This window comes from Podarcis pityusensis (genome assembly GCF_964106645.2).
Source record: "Podarcis pityusensis genome assembly, chromosome: 10".
NCBI lineage: Eukaryota > Metazoa > Chordata > Lepidosauria > Squamata > Lacertidae > Podarcis > Podarcis pityusensis.
Genome location: NC_138035.1, coordinates 41,909,426 through 41,934,883, shown reverse-complemented (window position 1 = coordinate 41,934,883; position 25,458 = coordinate 41,909,426). Strand labels below are relative to the sequence as shown.

General features: G+C 39.4%; 1 protein-coding gene across 3 annotated transcripts in view; it reads left to right on the top strand.

Annotated features, from left to right (window-relative positions):
- Positions 1-25,458, top strand: part of PTPRQ (protein tyrosine phosphatase receptor type Q) — a 110,375-nt gene that overhangs the window by 76,706 nt on the left and 8,211 nt on the right. Inside the window, exons 49-58 of one of the 3 annotated variants that reach the window (XM_080971305.1) lie at positions 2,290-2,445; positions 4,122-4,344; positions 5,000-5,073; positions 5,944-6,043; positions 7,042-7,170; positions 9,669-9,713; positions 16,210-16,236; positions 16,891-16,972; positions 21,646-21,736; positions 24,562-24,638. In XM_080971305.1, the coding sequence (XP_080827431.1) occupies positions 2,290-2,445; positions 4,122-4,344; positions 5,000-5,073; positions 5,944-6,043; positions 7,042-7,170; positions 9,669-9,713; positions 16,210-16,236; positions 16,891-16,972; positions 21,646-21,736; positions 24,562-24,638 (1,004 nt within the window). The remainder of the gene's footprint in view (positions 1-2,289; positions 2,446-4,121; positions 4,345-4,999; positions 5,074-5,943; positions 6,044-7,041; positions 7,171-9,668; positions 9,714-16,209; positions 16,237-16,890; positions 16,973-21,645; positions 21,737-24,561; positions 24,639-25,458) is intronic. The other 2 variants (XM_080971306.1, XM_080971307.1) reach the window with 2 other exon arrangements.

Below are 25,458 nucleotides of genomic sequence, written 5' to 3'. Positions count from 1 at the left end.
TAATGCAAAAGAAATGTGAAGTCAGCTTGTTTTTTTAAAAACAAAACCAAAACTATTCTCTTATGCACATCCTAGGTCAGTGGTTCCCAACCTTTTTTTTTTTTTTTTTTGCCATGCCCCACCTAAGCATCTCTAAAATCCTGATACTCACCTCCTGTGACATATAATTCTTATTATTCAAAAAGTGAACTATTCACATGGAGGAAGCCTAAAAGGCCATTAACTGTTAATAACTCATTCTCAAATTGCCCCCTTTAAAAATCAAGTTGCCCCCCCATGGGGCATGTTGGGAACCACAGTCCTAGATGGTGTTATCAACTGTTCCCTATTCCCATCCTCATGCTAACTTGAGTTATATTAATTATTTGCACTAATTTTGAGCAGTACCTGTGATGTAGCTAAGGTAAATTAATATTAGGTTCTGGAAAAGAAGCCATGATGCTAAATTGATATATTTATCATTTACATTAAGGCTGCAATCATAAGCAGCTTTACTAAGAATTATGTCCCATTGATGCATTGATGCAGTGAGATGCATGTCCAAGTAATTATGATGGTATAGGAATGTACATTATTTTAATATTTTCTAGCTATAACATTATGCTGTGAGTTTTCTGGGAAATTTTTATTTTGAATGGGGCAATTTGCATTAGAGGTTTTTTCAGTTTGCTCTAGAAGGATTTAATATGTTTATTTGTATTTAAGAACCAAAGCTAAAAAAAAGTACCATGTTTTTTGTACAAATACACCATAAGTATTTGACCTGAAATATTTGAGGTAAGCAGCAGTACTGCTTTCAGAAGACAGGAGCGCCCCACATGTTCAGCCCCACCAGTCACCACTGCAGCCCCATATGCGCACACTCTCTCTCTCTCTCATATCAATATTCCACATTATTATGTATTCTGTGGTCTGTTTTTGCCTGAGCTTGAGTCTGGACTAAGGATTCTGAGCCCCTGTGTTCTGATTCGATACACGATATCCAATCACAGAACATTTCAGGATTTGGGCCTCTGCCATTGGCCCTTAAACTCAGAGTCATGATTCGCAGCTTGGAAGTTTAGACAGCCAATAACGTTGGGGGTGGGAGTGGCCCAGGACTTCAGAAATGTATATAAGACACACCAAATTTTTTTATCTCTTGAGATTTTATAGAGTGTGGGATATCTCTGGCCATGCTTAATACCACCTCCCCAGCCTACACCAAGCTGTCATGTGGCCCCCAAGAGATTGCCTTCAACTGATGTGGTCATTAATGGGGGGGGGGGAGGAATTGTCCACCTCTGATTTTATAGCATAATCATCCTATAGCTCCAACCGCTTTTTCAATCCTGCAAGGGGCAATTGCCCTTACCTTGCCATCCTTAAAAAAAAGGGATGAAAGGCATGACTGGCAGAATCCGAGACCAGGGAGAAGAGTCGGTGAAAGAAGATTGGAAGAAATTTAAAGATTATTTACAGAAATATTGTAAAATTAAGGAATCTTAGAAGGATGTTGGATAGAAACTAAGTGGTTTCCAGCTGTAATGCTTTAAGAGATACGAAAAAAGGTTTACAAATGGGTAAAAGCTTAATGGTAAGGATTTGCTGAACTAACAAACTGAACTGGAATACAAAAAAGGGAGGTATGAGGAGGTCCGGGGAAATAAGTGTAAGGAAGATATGCTATGGAACGTTAACGTGTTTTTAACTGTTTTTATCTTGTATGTTTTTCTTTATTTTTCTTTTTTTGTTATATCTTAAAAACTTTATTCTTTTTTCTGTATTTTGTATTTTCTTGTATTTTTATCTTTTGTTTTTGTATTTTTTGAAACTTTAATAAATATCATTTTTAAAATAAAAAAAAGGGATGAAAGGAGGAACCATTTGAATAGCAATTTTGGTGGCTGCTGTGGTGAAGTTCTGAATGGTCTGCTGCCTCGGTTCATGGGTTTATATAACTGAACTATTCGAACAATATTGGCTGTTTGTAATGGGATCAGTGCTCCTCATGCATGTGAGGTTTTTTTATGGTTCACACAATATTATTTGTATTAAAATGCCAGCATGTGTCATCATCCCCCATTTAATCTAGATTTACCCATTCTGGAGGAAACCCAGTAAGTTAAAAATAAATATTGCTAACAACCTGTTCGCAATATCTTTATGACTTCTTTGCAATATTCAGCTCCCATCTGGAAGCCCTCATCAAGGGGATTTTAATTAAGTAGAAAACTACTTGACTCAGTAGTAGATGTAAAAAGACTGTTGAACAGAACAGCATCACAACATATATTTGTCTCAAAACAGAACCACCAAGGCCTAGTAAGAAGCCAGTGCCCGTTTATGATACCAGTGGGATGCTTGTCACTGCTACAACAATTACTATTCGTATGCCGGTTTGCTATTATAATGATGACCATGGGCCCATCAAGAAAATACAAATTCTTGTTGCAGAAGCTGGAGGTATAGAAATATTTCCCCCTTAAATGTAAAGATAGGGATGTTCATTTTTTTCTACTTTGTTCTGTCCTTTTGCTTTATTTGAATGTGCAGGCTTAGGGCTCATCCAGATTTGCATTTACCCCACCGCTTTCTCCCAGCGAAACCTGATCTTTACTGCTTAATCGGAGCAATCATCAATTGGTTTTTCTCCAAATTAACATTTGCTCCGATTTAGTGCTTTCTGGGGGAAAAGCAGCGGGGCAAGGAAAGAAAAACCACTCCGACCTGTGCTTTCTGGGCACAGGACAAACGTTAATCTATGTTTTATGGACTTTTCATGTGCCAAAATCTGGAAAATGTGTGTGTGTGTGTGTGTGTGTGTGTGTGTACACACACACAATTACAAGATTTCTAGCCCACCCTATAGAACTGAGGGCCACATTTGTCTCTGGGCAGTCAACCAGAAGCTACATGCCTGGATGGAGGATAGAAGTCAGGAAAGCATTGAGTGTTAATTTTGTGCATCTCTCTCTATCCTCCATCCAGGCAAGCAAGAGGCAATATCACAGTTCAAGGACACATTCCAGCCAGGCAAAAGCACTCAAGCTGTTAATGATGCACAGCCAGTGAAGGGTGCAGCTGGGTCTGGGGAGAGTCCCAAGGGGCCCAGAGATAGGCCTGGGGGTGCATTTGGCCTCTGGGGCTGAGTTTGCACATCTTTGCTATTGGGCAAGGTCCTTTCTAGGCAGCTTGCAAAATGAAACAAAACAGAAACGCAGGTTTCACAAACAAGGAGCAATAACAACAAATTAAAACAGTTTACAGCCCAGCGTAAAACAGTCAAACAATTTTAAACTAACGGACTGAAACCACTGTTCTAAAACAGTAGGCACCTTAAAATCATCCTAACTAAAAGCCAACTGGGAAAAATTGGCCTTCTGGGGCTTTTTTTGAAGGCTGGTGCTTATGAGGCCAATTATGCATCCCTAGAGAGGGAGTTTCGTAGGCTGGAGGGCACTGCTGATGAGGCCCTTTCAATGTAAAGGAAAGAAAGATGCCTCAGGTCAGCAGAGCATGGTGCCATCTGATTTCCTGAGTGATTACTTGCTCCTTATATCTCCCCCTCCTATTCTTCAAGCAGGAGCTCTGAATACAGAAATGCGAGGAGGGAGCCAGGGCCCAGGGACAGGGGGTGCCAGGGGAAAGAGCAATCTTCCTAGTCTTCATGGGTTCTGGGCCTCTCCATTGCTGCCCAGGAGAACTTGATAGAATTCTGTCAGTTTCTTTACATTGTTGAAGCCATGTTTCAACATTACTTTGTGCTTTACATTTTAAAATGAATTGTATTCGTTCAATCTATTTTGCAGATTTTATAGACAGAAGTTGTACTTTCTTCCATAGGAAGATAAATGAAGTTACACAGTTCTGTATCTTTTTCTATTCCATAGAATATGTTCACAGAATTATTTGACTATCTAATTTTATTATAGTTACAGGTAGGTAGCCGTGTTGGTCTGCCGTAGTCAAAACAAAATAAAAAAATTCCTTCCAGTAGCACCTTAGAGACCAACTAAGTTTGTTATTGGTATGAGCTTTTGTGTGCATGCACACTTCTTCAGATACCACTTCTTCAGATACCAATTTTATTTTGTGATGTATTCAGAATATAAAATATCATTATTTTTTTCTTACTTTAGCTCAGCATGATGGCAATGTAACCAAGTGGTATGATGCCTACTTCAGAAAACCAAGACCGTATTTTGTAAATGAGGGCTTTCCAAACCCACCATGTACAGAAGGAAATGAAGGGCTGAGCAGCAAAGATGATGTATATGTAATTGGGGCTGATAGTACATGTATGATACCAGGCAGTGAAGAAAAAATCTGTAATGGCCCACTGAAGCCCAGGAGACAGTACTTGTAAGTATATTACTCAATTTTTCTATCTGCATAATGGATAATAAGCAAATAGCAGAATATTAGGACAAAGACATGGGCCACTCTTTTAACTTAGCGGTATGTGTAAGCTGTACCTCAAGCATCCAGACATGGATCACTTTCTGTAAGTTATTGGAGACATTTTTGTGCTAAAACAGAGACAGGTAGACAACAGAGATCTTATCTCAGAGCAAAATTTGTCCTAATCCAAGTATTAACTGACCTCCTCCTTTAAGAAGATAACACAAATGGATCTTAGACCCCACTCTTGCAAGTATGTGTGACCTGCATTCCATATCTTTTTAGAAGGGTATGATTGAGACCTACATAACAAATCAGCTATCATGGGGAATGGGAGCCCTATGTATGCCCCTCTGCTGGCCTCCTCCATTCAGTCAAGGAACAAATAATATTAAGGATATTACCGGTAATTGCAGACCAGTTTGGGAAAAGCAGCATACACCTATAAATAAATATCCCCAAACCTGTAACTTGTAAGTTGTAAATGACTTTGATTCATTTTGCCTTGGAATTTGTTCTGGATGCTTCTAGATACAGTATAAATTCTGTGTGAGAAGAATCACTGGTCTGGCCATGGTAGTTCCTGTTCTCTAACTTATTTATATTTCTCTTGCAGATTTAAGTTCAGAGCTACAAATATAAAAGGACAATTTACAGATTCAGACTACTCTGATCCCATCAAAACTTTAGGTAAAGGGAAGTCACTATGCTTTCTTACTGTAGCATTACCAAGTTTTCTGTACGACTTGTGCAAAAACAACAGCCATGCTAGACCTGTGGCCGTGTCCCAGTTGCTATGGGAATGTCATTTGCATGCACACTACAGAAAAATCAAGGTGCAGGATTTCATTGATTTTCACAGCTCCAGTTCCCCTCACAGCCTGCCCATCTATCTCACACAAGTTCTTCTCAGATGTTGCAAGGGGTGCTTGACAGCTTAACATGCAAAGTCCCACCCAGGGTCACTTGCAGGTAATGTCACCGTTTTGTTATGTTCAGAACTGCTCAAACAACCCCTAGGGTGTCTCAGAATGGTCTTTCCCCATCTGTCTTCCACCAGAGCTGTAGAAACCTTTTGTAGGATGAAACTATGGCTCATAACATCAAAGGCAAAAAGTCCTTGTGCATCTGTGGCAGCACCACTAACTGCTGTCTTGCTTAGACTGGAACTATGCAACCTCCCAGTTATATGCTCATACTGGTGTCCTGTCTCAGCTTCCTTTGAGGAGCTACAAGCATGCAGTAACTCATGATATTAATTTGAAAGGTGGGCACTTGTGCATTTCCATTTTTTGTTTGTCCATAAGCCACCCTGAATCTTCTGCACCGCACAACCCTACTGATATAATTGCATTAGGAAAACTGTGGTGATCACATTGACAGTAGACGATCCTTAAAATAAAAACATTTTGGACTCTGCTAAAATCTGTGATGGTGTGCGCTTAGGCAAATTTAGCAGAAGCACTTTGCATAAAACGTATTTACAAAACTAAGCCATGTATTGCCATCATAGTCTGTCTTTAATGTTTCAATTCCCATTGGGCTTCCTTTATATTACAGGTGATGGGCTTTCCAAAAGAGCTGTAGAAATAATACTTGCAGTTACATTGTGCATACTATCTGTAATTCTCCTTGTGGCTGCAATTTATGCTTTTGCAAGGTATGTCCATCTCCACTTGTTTCTACTGAATTATCCTTGAATTTAAATTGCTCATTCATTGAAATTAATTAATTCTGCCCCCCACTGGGTCCCATATTGGAAAGCAGGAGTAAGACACATCAGAGAAGTATAGCAATGTATAGCTGTGTTTTTGGAGAAGTATAGCAATGTATAGCTGTGTTTTTAGAGATGGATTTACTCAAGTCTTATTCTTTTTATTTGTTTCTTTGTTTATAAACAAACAGGTTTGATTCCCGTATGGGTCAGTTGCATATTCCTGCATTGCAGGGAATTTGACCAGATGATCTTCAGGGTCCCTTCTAACACTACAGTTCTGTGATTCTATGAAGTGTAGAAATAGTGTTAGGAACTGGAAAAATTAAGGGTCCTTCCTCACTATTTACTGAATTCAATCTGTACAAATCAGCTTGAACAGAATTGTGGTCACTGCTGTTGACCTCTACTCAATTCGGGTCTATGACACAGGAGAGTCAATGTTAGAAGAAATCAATAGAACTGTTACAAGCAGGGGGTTGGACTTGATGGCCCTTGTGGTCTCTTCCAACTCTATGATTCTATGATTCTAAGGAAGCTGATTGTGTAGCAGCAGGAAGAATTATAAGATGGGGGGGTGTTTTTAATTGTTGTAAAGTAATGTTTTGGGGTGTGTGGGTAATATATTTAATTTGTCATCATGCTGCTAAATTTGATTAAAAGTCCAATTTCCTGGGTTACACAGAAAAATAGAAATCTCAATTTATCTATCTTAATTTGATATGCAAAAATGCTAGGAAATATGCTGTAACAAATCACAACAGCAATGCCAAGAAAGAGATAACAATTACTGGCATTTGCAGATTGTGACTTTTTAACTTTCTTCTCGTTTTCATACTACTAGCACTTTGAAAGCATAAATACATACTTTATTAAAGGTCCAGTGAATTGGGAAAAATACTGAACATTCTTTCTCATTCATTCTCCTATGGTTTTTGTCTTAGAATTCGACAAAAGCAAAAAGAAGGAGGCACATACTCTCCACGGGATGCAGAAATTATTGACACCAAATTCAAACTAGATCAGTTGATCACAGTGGCAGACCTGGAAATGAAGGATGAGAGATTTACACGGTAGGCGTACTCCGTAGGCAAAACAGTAGTTCTGGGGGTCTGCAGTCATGACCCCATTGTGACCTTTTACTTGTTTGGAAGTGTTTTGTGGTGTTCTTATTTACACAGGTCACAAAGATCCTTTTTCAAAGGGTGACCTCCAGACACTTCTCTCAGGAATTCAGAAAATCACTTTTTCTTCCCCACTTTGGAACAAGACCAAAATGCAAACCGTTATATAATTCTGCCAAGAACATTGGCTCCTTGTTTGTTTATTTTTATCATTACAAATGTAATCTCTCTGAGTAGTTTTGACATTAAGTCTTTTATTGAAGACTTAATATGCAGTCACTCTTAATACGGTGGGAGCATATTGCTGATTGTTCACTTTGACTCAGAGTCATTTGATAACATGTCACCCTATGCTACGTGACCAGCTTTCAAAAATCTGTCAGCACTAAAGCCAATGTGCTGTGCTGGATTGATCATTCAATCTGGACCAGGAAAACCCTGGGCTAAAATCCCTGCTCAGCCATAAAGTTCACTGAATGACTTTGGGCCAGTCTAATATACCTCACAGGACTGTTTTAGAATAAAATAGGGAAGGTGAAAATGTATAGCCCTCTGAGCTCCCTGGAAGAAGAGCAGACTGCAGTTCAAAGACACAACACACAACATGAACATTGTTCATATTAAGTTATTACATCCCAATCTACAGCTCAGGGCCATTATAGATGCCATATCCAAAAGGCTTCTTCTTTTTTCTTTTTACATTTGCTTGTGCATGGTCCTTGACACAATGCAAGGAAATGTGTGTGGGTTCTTAAGGTAACACATCAAAATGTTCCACCTAAAGAGGAATCTGTGCCTGAGAACTTGAATGTATGCTGAATTAGTTCCACTGAGTTTAGTGACACTAAACAAGTTAAATAGAAATACTTCACCATGAATTGGTTTTGGATCAAATTGCAAAATAATTTTGGGCCAAATTACACGTGATCCTATGTGGGTACTTTTGCACTTCTTTGCATGGATTTCCCCCAACAAATTGCCAGCGTTGGATTTCTAATCTGCACTGGAATCGTAGCATGAGAGGTGCAGCGGAGGGGGTGTTTTAACAATTTGCCCACTCTTAATTTGGATCTGAGGGCTCATTCCAACAATTTGCATTGGGGGAAAAAGTCCCTCTGATTTCAATCAGACATTTTTTCAATGCAAATTGCAGGAGAGAAAGGGGACTATCCAGGTTGGACCTCAGCCGGGATGGCAAGTAAAGCTCCTCTACCCCCATTCTAAGGTCCCAGTTCTCGTCTCTCACACACTGGCAGTTTTTGAGTGTGGAGGTGGAAGGTGACCTGCACTCAAGGCCAGAACTGCACAGTTAACTCCCCATATAGTTCAGCCCTTATTGTCCTGTCTTCAGGAGAGACTAGCCCAGAGTCTTTGTGAGCCAAACTCGCATGAAAGGTAGCACAGTGTGCTGGACCCTCCACCTATTTTGACTTGTGCAAGTTTACGGATAGAACAGTGAATGAAATGTACTTCAACTCACGCTTGTAAAAAGGCCCTAGTGTCCCAAGTTCTGGAGCTCACCTAACTTGGCAAAGTATTTGCTCACGTTGGTGGCAGCAATCATGTCTACAGGATACAAGGAATTCTACCCTGTCCTCAACTCCTGTGCATTCACCTTATGCTGTGAACTAGTCTTCTGTGTGATCATTGCACATAAATTGGCTGATTTTTACAGCTAGTACTAGTGGTGTGCAATATTTCCTCCTTGTTGCCTCAAACCCTATTTGTGCTTTCTGAGTATCCCCTTTCAATGCCCCACCCCCAAACCTGAAGTGGTTTTCCAAGGTTTTTTTTTAAAAAACCCCCCACAAAACCACAAATATTGTTTGTGTGGTCCAGTTTGCCATCAAAGCCCCTGTATTTTAATTTGTGTACAGAGCCTAGTTATTTTAGGTTTTGAAAAAACATAAATATTATATTATAGGAAATGAGTTCTAATTTAATGACTGATGAATTCTGTCAAGAATTACTATGTCCTATTAAAGTCACAGAAAACTAAATGAAAGATGTCACCTTGAAAACCTGTAGCCTCCCAAATGATGGTCCATAGAAAGGCTGGAATTACACATTATGAAGCCAAGTTGTACTTTCATCCATGTTTCTGATGCAAATTCAACTGCCTGGGTTAGCAGACACCTAATGTAACATATGATGTAGCTTGAAGATGGGTGGCTTACATTACTTTGCTCAAAAATTTCACTGCCGCAAACTGAATGTGGCTGGCAGAGTTACAGCTGTTGACTTATACTGTCTGCTTCTGGGCATTTCTTTTTCCTGTGTTTAGTAGTTTACTTCAGGAGAAAAGCATGAAAGTTTCATAGGTTTTGTATTTAAAGCTCTGCACTTTTCTCAAAGTCTACACATCAATTAATATATGCAACCTTTTACCTAAATAAGAACTCTTGTCCCTGTTTGAAAACTTAATTCTGAATGGGTTTTGCTTCCAGATATTCCTCCTTTTTCTTTAGACGCAAGGAGATATTTGTCATCCAGTAAGTTACTGCATGGCTGAAGAGCCCCTGTGTGGTTTCTAGTGTGCTGTGCTCACTTGTGTGTTACTATGCTTTATTGGCTTTCATCTGATAAAACTGCTCTCTCTCGCAGTGCCTTAGGCACATTTTGAAACTTCTAGTACTGTAAAATGATCCTCAATAGGCAATGCAGGGTCTTCCCAGATGGCCGAAAAATTGAGATGTTCTCAGTAGTGCTATATACTAGTACTGCTCCATATCAATGTAATATTCTATTCCCTTACAGGGATGAGCAAGAGATAGCCCTGCTGTGGTTAGAAACATATTTGCTGCTTTAAAACACAAATCAAAGAAGTAAAGTGGTGTATACAGGACTCAAAAAGATAATTTTTTGAAAGACGAAGGTTTGCACAGTGGTGGGACATTGATGGGAGAAAAGGAAGTATTGTTGACATTGCAACTTCTCTATTTTAAAAATCATTCCTTGTACAGACGTGTAGATCCCAAGTAAAAATAATACATGTTTACAGTGTGAAAAGGTCATCTGCATAACCCCTCAGAGCGGATTCAAACAGAAATTACAGAAGTTCATTTCGAAAACATCCAGTTAAAGCTGGACATACTTTATTTTTGAGGTTTGCCAAACCTGTGCTGATCTGCATTATAAAACAATATGTAATCTTCCAATAACTCATTTCATGTGAGGCAGCTGTAGAAAGCCACTTTCAGGTAGATAAAACGAGAATGATTATTGCTGGTACTAATGAAAACATGTCATGACAGCATCGTGCTGCTTCCCTATCTGGTCCACATAATTGGCTGCTGGTGATGTGAGGTGTTGTCTTTTTGACCAGTGTTGTCTAGACTGGATCAGTAGCAGTAGCCAAGGTAGCAACTGTGTATTTAATGCATGAAAAACATTTTCTACAAATTCCCGATAACAGTGCCTTCTCTCATCAGCACTGAAGACTAAAAGTCATATGCAGTGGATCACGTCAAAATCTCAGTGCTGTCTTAATAACAGCATTTGACATTATTGCCAGTTGCTGCTGTGTCCCCCCTTTTTAAACCACTCCTTTGAATGTGGGAAAGATGAAGCTCAGAAATTGCCAAGAGGGCTGCCAGCTCAAAATGTGCTAACTGTCTTTGTGTATGAATGTCTTAGACTGTTATGAAGTAGTCTTAAGCCCTGATATTGAGCTCCAGTACATTGGTTGGGTGGGGGACTATTGTAAGGGCCTCTCATAAGGAATTATTGATCTGTACTGTCCCTGAAGGGTTAGACCTATGAAAATATCATTTAACTCATTGAAAATTACTTCCTTGGTTATTCCTAGCAAGTGCTTGTGGTGCTTATGAGTTAAGCCTTTAGTCTGCTCATTCATTTCTGTGGTTTTCTATTGAACAAGCTGTAATTCCCCATAGATTTTCAACAGATTGACCCAGAGAGTAAGCTGATGCTGTATGACAACATGAACTCCAGTCACCATTGCCAACATAAATAAATGGCTTCTTATAAAATTTAGACAAAAAAAAAAAAAACTTGAGTGAGGGGGAAGGGGAGAATGTCATGCTGGAATGGAACTTCAGCTAGGCTCAAAGGCTGTACCTATCACTCAAATACGTCTCACAAAGCAGTAGCCAATTAGCTATGTTATTCTGTTGCACCAAATACAACATATTCTTGTGGCATCTTAAAGACCAACACAATTATTTTGCCATTAATCTATTTTGAATCTCTGCGTAATAAAGTACTGAGGCATGGATCTCTTGCATAGGTTTCTTGTACACAAGTATATTGCATTATTAGTGGTCTGCAACTTGAAGAAAACTTATGCAATGGCGTAATAACCTTCCTGTCTCTTGAAAGGTCCCTATTCCTGTGTGCTTGACAAGTTTACATTCCTTGCGCAGAGTATGCTTGGATTTTTATTTTGTATTAGGAATTATATAATGCACTTAACTCTTGGTCCTAATTCACCTGCATATATCCTATGGTGCTATGTACAATAATCTTCCCATCCCAGAGGAGGCCAGTGCTGAGAGCAGAAGGAAGAGCCTAGGATCAATCCCCTTACCTACGAACAGTTAAATCAGAACCATTTGATCTGAACTTCTGTTTGCATGTGCAAATCAGAGGCATACCTAAGTTGCCTTGTGCCATTGGCAAAGGGCTGTATTGGTGCCCCCGCCCCTATCCCTTGCAGAAGAGCGTAGAAGTGGCCAGGGTTATGCACAGAAGGGCAGACAGGCTCCTAGTCAGAGTGGAGAGGTTAGATTTCTCTACAATCAACCTGGGCCTGGGCCTGGGCCCAGGGGCAGAGGAAGGGAGGTGCCCCAGGTGTCACCACAGAGGGGGGTGACAAAATGCCAGGCAGCACTCACCACAGGGCCTGCAGTGTGCCCAAGCCATGAGTCTGTCCTGGGAGAGATGCAGTGGCTTGGGCGCACACAGGCTCCGTGCTGCCCAAACGGTCCATCCCCTGCCTCCCCCCAGCTGTAGGGTGGTTGAGTGGCAGGAGGCAGGCAGACTCCGGAGGCCCCGCGGTGTGCCCACCCCTATGGGTGGCTCGCCCCGCCCTTGCCTCTCCCCTGGGCGCGCCACCCTAGGTGCCCGAGCGGCTTCCTCTGCCACTGTCTGGGCCCTTGGCAGGGACCAACCTATCCAATCACTAGGTATACCCCTGCTACCGATTCAGCAAAGGATTCTCCACATGTAGCCTCTCAAACTATAGTGCATTGATATTACCCACATGCGATCTGATCCAGATGGATGAAGAATCCCATTCCCACATGCAGTGTCAGTGGCAGACATATAATGTGGTGGGCATATGGTTAGCCACTGTGAGAACAGGATGCTGGACTGGATGCAACAATGGCCTGATCCCGCAAGCTCATATTATGTTCTTATTTATATTATGCAGGGTATGTAGAACACAAAAGCCCAAAGCTTCCAGGGGCCCACCAAATGCATAGATATGTTTAAATTATCATAAATTATAATTTAGTCATATGCTGTGTTTATACAATCATTTGCGTTTGTTTTCATTTCTCTAATAATAACTTTGTCATGTCGATTACTATTAGGCATAAAATCCATCTATTCTTCCTATAGATTCTGAAGTTGTGTTCTCCATGTTTAATTAAATTTCTTCCTCTCATAATAATGTTTTATCTCCAGCCAGAAGGTATGTAATTAGGCACTGGTGTATAGCCCCCCAAAATTGAGAAGGGGCTCCAAAATATATTTCACACAAGGTCCAATAGCAGAGCAGGCTGCCTTAACACAGATTTTATTATTTGATATTTAATTATGGCATTGTAGGCTGCAATCCTACACTACCTTTCATGGGATTAAACCCTACTTAACCCAGCGGCATGTATTTCCAAACATCCACAGGATCAGACTGTCAAGTAAAGCTGGGTGTTATATGAACAAAGCCAAACTGCTAACAGAGCAATGTCTGATTTATTTCAAAAAGCTTATTCTAAGAACCTTAAAGCAATTCAGACTGAAATCTTGTGCACACCTATCTGGGAATATGCCTATGCAGTGGAACTTACACCCAAGTAAACATTCATAGCAAGTCTCATTGCAATATTGAATTTTCCAGTCGGAAATAAAATGGTGTCCTTGAATTACTACAAAACTGCAAAGATAGTTGCCTGAATAGAGAACTAACAGCGCAAGCCTGTACATGTCAACTGAGAAGGAAGCCCCATTGAGTTCAAAGTGACTTACTCTCTGGATTGCAGCCTAAATTAGCAGAAAGGGCATTTTGGTGTCCACTCTTTCTGAAACACTAAACTCCTCAAAACCAAGTTTTGTACGGTAGACATCTAAACATGGCATAGATCAAACATGATCCTTAATTCAATTAAGCTGCAATTGTATCTAGTTCTATTGACGACACATGGTTTGCCCTTTTAACTGAAAGTTTAAAAATAAATCACCAAGAAAGCACAAATATCTCCACTGAGAAATGCTTTATTAAAAAATGTTCAGCTTTTTCAGTGGGAACCTTATGTTTTTTAGCAGAACAATCCTGGTTTTGGTTTACCAATTTACCGATTTAGATAAGTTTATGAATACCTGTTGTCCAACACATGATTTCATTTTTTGTCCATGTAAAACATATTTTTAAAAATAGGATCTAGCTACATAGTTGGGCGAGTTTATTACAGCAAGTTGCCCCTGAGCTAGTGAATTTCTACATTGGCATTGTAATAATTTGTCCTTCTTTCCTCGCCTTTATAGAAGCACCTCAGGACTTCTATTCAGCAATGGCTTCCCTGAGAGTATCACTTCCTTTCCCATGCAATGTTCTCCTTTTACATGTTAGGTTAATTTTAATGTGACTTTCTTGTATTATTTTTTTGTGAAGTATCCTATGCACAAGCCACATCCATCATCAATCTGTTCTGCAGAACCAGAACTTCGGCAACAGAATTCTGAAATCGATTTTAATAAATGAATTTCCTAAAAACTTCCATTGAAAGCAAGAGATGGAAGCTAGGAAATTCTCCAGTCATTTTTATACTGAACCCTACTGCACACAGGTTTTTTAACAAAATGCTAAAAAGCAGACAGAAAAAAGTTGGTCATTGGAATTCAGGTTCTTCATTGATATACTAGGATAAAACAATTTGAGAAGTATGCTGCTATTTAGAAATGTTTATAGGAACAAGGTCATTATATAGAATGGTTCTCTGTTCCTCACATCCTTCTCTAAATTTCATAGCTTAGGAAGCCAGTTTCTGAATCTGCCCCCACCCCATAAATGAATACAATTTATATTACATTATTATTATTATTATTATTATTATTATTATTATTATTAAATGTTTTATTTAGGCGTACTTACAAACAAACAAACAAAACAATAAGATACACACACTTAACCACAAAATAAACAGAAAAAGTAAGAAGAAAAAGTAAGGACAAAAGGAACATAAAATACCACATCCGTGTGACTTCCCTCCATCATCTTTAAACCATCTAAATTCTTATTTACATTGCATATCATTTATCACTGTAATTACTTCTTTTATGGTACTATTATAATATAACATCAGGTCATCCTTACAAGCTTAGTCTAAACATATCAGCATGTTATCTTTAGAGCAGTGTTTGTTCATGTAATCTTTGAACCATAACCATTCTGCCCTTAATTTCTGGTGTGTTTGGTATCTTATTACCCCAGTTAATTTTGCCAATTCTATAAACTCTGTTAATTTAATTAACCAATCCTCTTTTGTAGGTATGTAATTTCCTTTCCAGTTCTTCACAAGTTGTATTCTTGCTGCTGCAACTGCATATAGGAATAATTTTCTCCTATCTTGTGGTACCTCCTTTCCATTCTCATTTTACAGTACAGATTTTATTACTCAGACTTTAGGCTGCTTCTTACCTTGTATTTGCCACTCCCATCTGGAGGGCCTGGGTACCATCAACAGACGGACTCCATCAGAAGGTGGTGGAGGTTTTTAAGCAGAGGTTAGGTGGTCTTCTGTCAGGGACACTTTAGTTGTGATTTAGTTGTGATTCCTGTATTGCAAGGGGTTGGACTAGATGACCCTTGGCCTTCCTCCCAACTCTGCAATTCTGTGCTTCTATGAAACGATATCCAGTTAGTCATACTCAGAGCAGACCCACTGAAATCAATGGACATCAATCCATGAGTATGACTTGTTTTGATATCACCCTGTGCCAAATGCAGAACAGGAGAATATTATGTGCCACTTTCGACACAGCACCCTCCCTTCAGGAAATGAGAGGTTATCCTGGAGGCATCCCTGAATTTAGCAGCACCTGTCAACTCCTTGATCCTTCTTGAAAGCATGTGTCCTTTGCCAAACATCTACAACTAGGAGGAGTCAGGCTGCAGCCCACTGACCAACCCTCAGCCATGCTCAAGATATTATCCACTGCTGACTATAGGTGTTGAGCGATTTAGAAAAGTTTACATTGCATGCATACATGAAGCAGATTGCTATTAAATGTGTGACTAGTTCATCTGGGCTCAGTGTGTGCTTTAAAAAGCTTTCTATGGGAGACAGACAGCAACACTAAGGTGTATAATGTCATAACAGGATGTGCTTTGAAACATTGGATTTTTCTACTGTTTTTGAGAAGAAAGGAGTTTGAAGAAAGATATGAAGAGAGAAGCAGTGTGAACTTTTCTCTAAACAGAAATATTTTCCAAATAAGACTTTTAATCCGCCAAACCCTTGTGCTTAATTATCTTTGCACTATGCAAATCAAGTTAGATATTCCATAGCACCAAGATCTCATTTTCATGTTAGTAAAAAAATTAAGAGTGTTTTAGAATTGGTGCAACTGCTTTAGTATCCCATAACAAGGAGCACAAATAAGTTTTAAAAGTGATTCATTTGGAATATTGAATTAATTTTTTACTTCTTAGTTTTGACCTCTCTGTTGTGTCTACAACCTAACCAGAATGCAAAGTCCTCTTTGACTCGCAACTTACATCATTTAACATAATCTCTATTACAGGTTACTTAGTTATAGAAAATCCATCAAGTAAGTTGACTGCTAATTTTTACATTGTGGCTATAGATTTGCTAGCTTGGTGAATCACAATGTGTGGTTTCTTTTTGTATATTTATTAGAAAAAGCTCCAAACTGTGTATAAATCATAAAAGCATGACTAATTGCATGGTAACTGGAGAAATGTTTTCTCTCTCTCTGGGGTGAAGCCTGCATGTCTGTGTTTTAGCTTGGCAAGTAATATAGGGATATTTAACTCCTTGGGGTTTAAAAACCATGTAATTATGGGAATGAAGTCACTGCTATATTTTATATATCTAAAGCCCTGCATTGTATAGAATGGTTTCTGTGTGACAAAAGAAGCATTATGTGCTTGAATAGAACTGAGAGGTGACTTTGCAGACACACATAAATATCAAACAACTGAACTTTGGAGCAATCACATTTGTAACACACAGTTTGTAGATAACAGTTGTGTTATATCAACTAAATTAGGGGAGGTTTGAAGTGGCAAGAGGTTATTATTTCAAAACAATTCCTAACCTAAAGCCAATTATTCCCTTTTGTAAACTATTCATATTACTATGTTTTTTCTTAATCTTTGTTATACATCTGGATAACAATATATTTTGATTCGGATTATTATATCCTAGGCAACCACTAACTCTCTCTAAAAATGTTTTCTAGGCCCATAGGCAAGAAATGTTTTCTACAACACGTTGAAGAGCTTTGTACAAACAACAACCTAAAGTTTCAGGAAGAATTTTTGGTATGTTACCAGCAGTTGTCACAACATTGCAAGACCTACACTCATTTCATGTGTCGCATTTCATGTCCATTTTAAGCAAGCAAGGCCATGAAGGACTCTTGCCTTGATCATCAAGACCCAATTACCAGTTTATCCGTTTAGGTACTACAGTCTCCTTGTTGCAGTGCGATCAGAATTATCCATACCGTGATCTTCCTTCTGCCTCCTCTGCAATGACACCAAGTATTCATTATCCCTTTGACTCTAATCTTAGAGAAACCCATATATTTTAAAAAGGGCAATTTCAGCTATATAACTGTGCAGTGGTACCTTGGTTTAAGAACAGTCCTGTTTACGAACAATTCGGTTTATGAGCTCTGCAAAACCAGAAGTAGTGCCCTGGTTTGAGAACTTTACCTCGGTCTACGAACAGAAGCCCAATGGTGGAAGGGCACAGGCGGCGGGAGGCCTCATTAGGGAAAGCGCACCTTGGTTTAAGAACAGTTTCAGTTTAAGAATGGACTTCCAGAATGGATTAGGTTTGTAAACTGAGGTACCACTGTAATTTAAAAGGAGTTTTAAATGAGTCATTCTCAAACTGGGACAGGGTTCCCAGCAGGAGACATGAAGTATCTGTAAAATGGGCACAAAGTTTCAGAATGGTATAGAATCTTGAAGCAGGTGAAATTTCCTCCTCCCAGCAGCCCAAACATGGGTGGGTTGAATGCCCTCTAGGAACCTGGATGCAAAGTAGGTGCTCCACCACTGACCTATAGCCTTTCACTAACCTTCCAGACACTTTTCTTTTATAAATCCCTCCTAGATAAATGAGAGTTACTCTTGTTTAGCACCCGTTCATCTCTGTAAGGTGTCATAGGAGCAGTCTGCAATGGATTACGCTATGTATGATCACAACCAGCAATGTCTCATCTCGTAGCATCGAAAGCCTTTGTTCCTGTTGAAAACAGATAGGTCTTCCAAAGAGTGTGTGAAATTTATATAATAGCTATGTCATGCCAAAACTATGCTTAAGTCTTGGACTTTTCATTGTTTTTGTAAGTAACTTATTTTCTATGGCTATCGTTTTTTTAAAAATTCAAAAATAGATCATTTTTGTTATCTCAGTAGCGTTGTGTTCATCATTACCAGCACATGGAGTCATTTACTATCCTAAAAATCATTTGTCATTCTCCAGTGAATCTATTATTTTGGATTTATAGATTTGCCATGAAGTGTTCATTGTCTGGATCTGTGAATAATGAAGAAGAAAAAATCGATTGACAGTTATACTATTGGATTATAATGTTTCACTCACTTAGGAAATAATAACAAAAGAGTGATAAGATGAATAGTATTTCCTACAGATTCTTGGTCATGGTTCTTAAGCAGTCTTGGTCTGCATGTAATAATGAACTCGCCATAAGATACTTCTAAACAGTGCATGGAGAGCTCTTTTTTCCAACAAGAGCAGAAATTCCATCTTACTAGGACAGGGAAACTGAGAGTTGCATTTGTAGCACACTACTCTGTTAAAATACGGACGTGGGTGGCGCTGTGGGTTAAACCACAGAGCCTAGGAGTTGCCGATCAGAAGGTTGGTGATTCGAATCCCTGCGACGGGGTGAGCTCCCGTTGTTCGGTCCCTGCTCCTGCCAACCTAGCAATTCGAAAGCACACAGTGCAAGTAGATAAATAGGTACCACTCCGGCAGGAAGGTAAACGGCATTTCTGTGCGCTGCTCTGGTTCGCCAGAAGCGGCTTAGTCCTGCTGGCCACATGACCTGGAAGCAGTATGCCGGCTCCCTCGGCCAATAAAGCAAGATGAGCACCGCAACCCCAGAGTCGGTCACGAGTGGACCTAATGGTCAGGGGTCCCTTTACCTTTACCTTACTCTGTTAAAATAGTAGTAAACTAGCACTAATAATAAAACATAAAAGCAAGTGGTAAGGCAGGGAAGGGAAACCTGCAGCCCACCAGATGTTGTTGGACTTGAACTCCCGTTGGTCAGTATGGCCAATGATCAGGGATGATATGAGTTGTAGTCTGACAGCTTCTAGAAGGCCACAGATTAGCCATCCCTGAAAGTACTGTAAGGTCATTCAAAAATAGCCTACTCCCATATGAATCTGTATGTGTATGGAGCTTTTTCATACATGAAGCCTTTTTGTAATGTCCAGCATCTGTGCTAGGGAATGGAGTTTTATGCCCTTTGGAAGCCCAAGGCACTTTGAGGGCAAAGTCGCTTGCCTTTGTAGCGATCTTGATGCCACATCCACCCCTGTTGCAATCTGCAGTGAAGTGTCCAGTGCAGATGAAACATTATCTCAACCCATTTCAATTTGGGTTCAGGCCTGGCTATGGGAACTGAATCAACTTTGGTCACCCTGTTGGATGACCTTTACTGGGAGTGTGACTCTGTTATTCTTCCTTGAGCTCTCCATAGCTTTTGATATTATTGACCTTAGTATCCATTTGAGCCAACTTAGTGGGATGGGTATCGGAAGCACTGTTTTATAGTGGTTCCGATCCTGTCTCCAGGGTCCATTTCAGAGAATAACATTGAATGATTGTCTTTCATTCTCCTTGGCAGTTATGCTGTGGAGTGCTTCAGGATAGCATCTTATTTGTAGTGCTTTTTAATATCTATACAAAGCCTTTAGGAGTATACCATGCTACTTACATGTGCATGTGCATTTAAAATGGTAAAATCAAAAAGGGCATCTCTGTATCATGGACTTTACATTAGCTGGTAAAGGTAAAGGGACCCCTGATCATTAGGTCCAGTCATGGCCGACTCTGGGGTTGCGGCACTCATCTCGCTTTATTGGCCGAGGGAGCCGGCATCCAGCTTCCTGGTCATGTGGCCAGCATGACTAAGCCGCTTCTGGCGAACCAGAGCAGCGCACGGAAACACCATTTACCTTCCCGCCGGAGCAGTACCTATTTATCTACTTGCACTTTTATGTGCTTTCAAACTGCTAGGTGGGCAGGAGCAGGGACCGAGCAACGGGAGCTCACCCCGTCGCGGGGATTTGAACCACCAACCTTCTGATCGGCAAGTCCTAGGCTCTGTGGTTTAACCCACAGCGCCACCCGCGTCCCTTACATTAGCTGGTAGGAGGAAATAATTATCCATGGTATAGTTTTGCTTTGCAAAGTTTTGAACTTTCCCCATAACTTCAGTCCATTTTCAATTGGTGCTAGATGAGCGTTGAGTTGTGTATGGAAATATGTTTGAATGTGAGTATTTTACCTCAAGAAAACAAATGGCAGTGTTGGCAGGAAGTCGAAATAAATGAAAATTGCTGAGGATAGGTGGGTGGTGAAAGCAACGAATCTTCATAGCAATTTGCTTTTATTTGCTTTTTAAAGAATTTTTTAAAAGTAGTCGTTGAGGTACCCTACTTTTTATGTGACCTGGCCATGCCACTTCTATTCCCTTGCATTGTAGATTACATTTAATACTTTGAACTGGGCTGTGATTCATTCATGTATTTCCTTATCCCTATTCGTTATGCCCAATATACATCTTCCTGTCCTTCCTGAACTGAGGCAGAGGTCAGTGAGGAATAACAAATTGCCAATCGCCCATGTTTGATTAAATACTTTCTTGTTCTCATACTGTAGCAAAGCACTAGGCCATCATAACTACAAGGGAAGCAACTCAGGAAAAGCCTTTCTCCTTATTTAGTTCCCTCCATTAAAAACCACACACAAAAACACAGAAAGTGGCACTCCGACTTCATCTTGACTTCCAAGGTGAAAGTTCATATAAGCTTAGATTGTTCAGCCTGACAGTCTATTCTGTAGTTTAGCATCTGAAACTGCTGTTGTAACAAGGGTTGACAGTGAGGTGAAAGGCTTCTGTAATGTTACCAGCTGTCCTTAGAAATTCAATACACCTCAACCCCTCCAAATCTTTCCTCGTACTGGAATGGTTCACCTGAATTCTATTTTGGTATCATTGCCACATTTTATTTTAGACATACAAATGCTAAAATGCATCAAAATATTTTTTTAATAACTTTTTTTAAAAAAGTTAATTTTCACTTTGGATGACATGTAATTTTAATAAGTTCAATTTTTCTATCTGAGACTTTCTAAAAAATTAACAATAACCGTAACCATAACCATAACAATAACAATAATTTATTTATACCCCGCCCATCTGGCTGGGCTTCCCCAGCCACTCTGGGCGGCTTCCAAAAAAATATTAAAATACTGTGATACATCAAACATTAAAAGCTTCCCTAAACAGGGCTGCCTTCAGATGTCTTATAAAAGTCTGGACGTTGTTGTTCTCTTTGACATCTGGTGGGAGGGCGTTCCACAGGGAGGGCGCCACTATCGAGAAGGCCCTGGTTCCCTGTAACTTGGCTTCTCGCAGTGAGGGAACTGCCAGAAGGCCCTCGGTGCTGGACCTCAGTGTCTGGGTAGAACAATGGGGGTGGAGACTATTTTCTATCTTTTGTACTTTGCAAAAACACAAACATTTCTTCGTGTATATTAACTTATTTTGGGGGGCAAAGAAAATAGTCTTGTTAGCGTTTAGGAACTTCATTTTAAGATTGTATTATGCATCTATAAACACATTCTTGTATATGCCACTCAGTGAACAAATTTCATATTATATTTACATTGCTGATCTGCAAAGCAACCCCAAAGACCTTCTAACATATATGTTGTTTTATAGGAACTTCCCAAGTTTCTTCCAGATCTTGCCTCAGCTGATGCTGATCTTCCTTGGAACAGGTCTAAAAACCGTTTTCCCAACATCAAGCCGTGTATGTTGTGTTTTACAAATCATTCTTTCTCTCCACTAGCTAAAAAGTGTCTCAAACTTTTTTTATTATTATTTTTCACTGTGATGTATGGGAAGAAGTGTGTTTACTACATGATAATTTCTTATTACAGACTTGAGAGTTTTGTGGGTTTTTTCTAAAGTAAAGATTATTTATAATTAAGTTTTTGCTTTCACTCACAGCCATTAAACTGGAGGTGCTGGTATCTTTATAGTCTCAAATAGTTTCTTAGCTTTGTAACATAATCAAAGTGGTATCAACATCTTTATTTTATGCTTAGTGAAAAATATATATTTTTTTGTAAATAAAAAGGTAAAATCCACCTGTTGGCAGTTTCCCTTTAAATATGGTGATGCTTTCTTAAGATACTTGTAAATGTGCTGTGTAAGAGTTTTCCGAAAGATCAGAGTGAATATATGGTAACTTATAAGTTGAGGATAGATTTTTATCATAGGAGACAGGGGTCTGTCTCTCTGTAGTCAACACTGCTTCGTTTTTCAGTTAATAAGACAGAAATGCCACTATTATTTTAAGCATTAGCTGTGATGTGAGACGGGGGCAAGGCATTCCTCTGTTAATGTAACCACATTCTGTGCTATTAACTTTTTAGAACAGCTGTTCCTGTTATCTGTTTCAGAGGTTTTATTTTTTTACCTTATTTTAATTATTTTATTAAAATCATTTTAAATCCACTTTTCATTTAGAGAATACTAAAGTGGTTCATAGAAATAAAAACTGCAGTCAAAATGGTTTAGGGCTGGGCATGTACAAGCATGCTTCAGTCCATTCCAATGTTCATTTTCACATGTTTGTGTGTGTTTATATCATTGTCCCGCAAGGCAAATATATGCATATTTTTAATGTGCATCTCAGCCATCAACAGATATTTACAAGATATCTACATCCCCTGCATGTTTCCTTTCAAAGTTAATGAATTTCCAGAAGGGTAGCAGTATTAGTCTTTTATGCAGCAAAAACAACAAAGAGCCTTGTGACAGCTTAAAGACAAAAAAATTAATGAACTGATTAGTTACCCATCACAAAGGCATCCATGGCTGCAAACCTAACCATGTCTACTCCAAAGTAAATCCTATTGAATTTAGTGGGGCTTACTCTCAAGTAAATAGGGTTAGGATTGCAGCCACTTTCACCACCTTGATTTCACAGTTCAGTATAAACTAGTCATCCTATCTCATTTCAGGCACCAGGGAGGGACAGTTTTGCTATAAATCAAGGAAACCTCCAGGGGGGAGGCAGTAGGAAAGGAGTTTTAAATTTACCTTTACTTTTGAAATAAAGATTTTGGGTGGTAAGAAATGGGCAGTCATTTCCCCCCATTTTGACAAAGAGGCTAGCCAAAGAAGCACAGATAAAATTCACAGGCAACAAAGGAGTTCACTTCTTTTTGTTTAAGATGAACAATAATGAAGGATGTGTTCTATTGCTTTTAAAATTCAGAATAGGAAACAGTTTAAGGCTAAAATGCTAACCCAGTGCTGGATTTAAGTATAATCTAAACAAGCTATAGCTTAGGGCCCCTCTTTTGGGGGCCGCTAAAAAAATTAAGGGGGAAAAACTGGATGTACATTTCCAAAATATAAGATAAAAAACAAATTAAAAAACCCTACATACAGCAACAGTGTTTTGTGTTGTGTAGGCTCCTATGATGTAAATAATTTGTTATGTGCAAATGGCTTTAGAAACCTATTAGGTCCATAAATTACCATATAGCATATATTCAACACAAAAAACAGCAACAATTTGTTGTTGACAAAGGACAGCTGGACATATAAAGGGCCCCGTTACCTTCAGTAGCTTAGGACCTCATCAAACCTAAATCCGGCCCTGTGCTAACCACACTTACCTTAGAGCAAGCACCATTGAATTCAATTGGATTTACTTCTGTTTGCCCCACCGCTTTCCCTGGGAAAACCTGCGCTTTAGCGCTGAATCACATGTCAGTTCACAGAATGTCAGTCTGCAGAAAACCCGGTAGACATTTGCTCTGATTCAGTGGTAAAGCGACCAGAAAAGCAGAAATCTGGGTGAACCCTAACTTTTGAAATATATTCTAGCATTCTTTATTTGTACTACATAAGACTAGAAATGGGCATTATGTTTACACATTCAGGAGTGAGGAAGAACCATATTTGGAGTTCTTATTACATCATGGCTACGCAGAAATGACAAATACTGTAAAGAACTGCTCAAACCTTTAAACCCCCCCCCCCCCATTACCACATTTTAACAGTGGCAGAAGGTAGGTGAATATAGGCATCCCGCTAACAGTAATTATCTGTCAAAAGGTACGTAAACTGCAAGAACGTGCTGGACACAAAGACGGCAGTTATAACAAAGAAGTGTAGAATTTTTTTTACTCCAGGTTTATACTCTTTTAGTGTTATATTAGGACCTTTACGGTATTTCTGTACCCCATTAAAAATCAACACTATAACATATGTAAATACGAGTATAGACATATAGGTCAAGTGGTTTGAAACAATTACAGACATACCTCGGGTTGCGATAGCTGCAGGTTGTGCGTTTTCGGGTTACAAATGCGCCGAAACCCAGAAGTACCAGAATGGGTTACTTCCGGGTTTTGGTGCAGGTGCTCGCGCATGCACAGGAACACTAAATCGCGCTTTGCGCATGCGCAGAAGCACCAAATTGCGTCAGGCATGTGCGCAGACGTGGCACTGCAAGTTGCGAACGTGCCTCCTGCACAGATCACGTTCGTAACCCGAGGTTCCACTGTAGAAGAAACAAGCATATTTAGTTTCATTGACTTTATTTTCGTTGTACAGATAACAACAACAGAGTGAAGCTGATGCCTGATGCTAGCATACCTGGATCGGATTACATCAATGCTAGTTATGTTTCTGTAAGTTTGGGATCATTTGTAATTGTTATCACATTCTTCCTATTTTTAGCGTGTGTGTGTGTGTGTGTGTGTGTGTGGTTTGAAACAAATATATTTTATGCAGAAAATGATTAGTTCTTTATGGAATTATGCTCAGAAGTCAAATAAAAATCTAAATAGTTACAGGTCAAATAATGCACAGCTGTTTATTAGTCACCTGATACATTATGTACAGAACAGGTGGCAAGGAAAAGCTATGTTAATCCTCTCTCCTGCAAGAATGAGGTGAGATTCTGTAACTTAGGGGTGCAAAATGTTACGTTTGTTATGTGCTCTCTCAACTGGTAAAGCTGCTGTTGGAAGCAGGCTCTGGACTAAATGAACTCTCAGCCAGATCCATGAGGGCTGGTTTCTTACAGTTTTACAGAAAAGCAGCAAAACTAAGGCATAGCAAACAATACCAGCCTCCATTTGTAATGCAGTATATACCAAATGTATCTCTGACTATATATCAAACCCATGAGGAAGATTAATATAAAGATTTCTGCAGAGGGCGGGCTTTCTCCACCACTCTGTCATCTCTCTCTCTGTGTGTATGTGTCTGCACATGAGAGCGCTGATGCCATCCATGTGGGATTTTTTTTGATACTCTGTTTTAAATATTTTAATTATTGTAGTTCAGTTGACCATGATGTAAACTGTGCTGGGCTCTTTTGAGAGGATGAGCTGTTTAGAATTGTAATAAATAAATACCCCGACATACAATATTTTTAAGAGTTCATAGGCTCAGTAAAAGATTCCTACATCTTTCTCTCTAGTTCCAAAATGTAGAGGCTAGTTC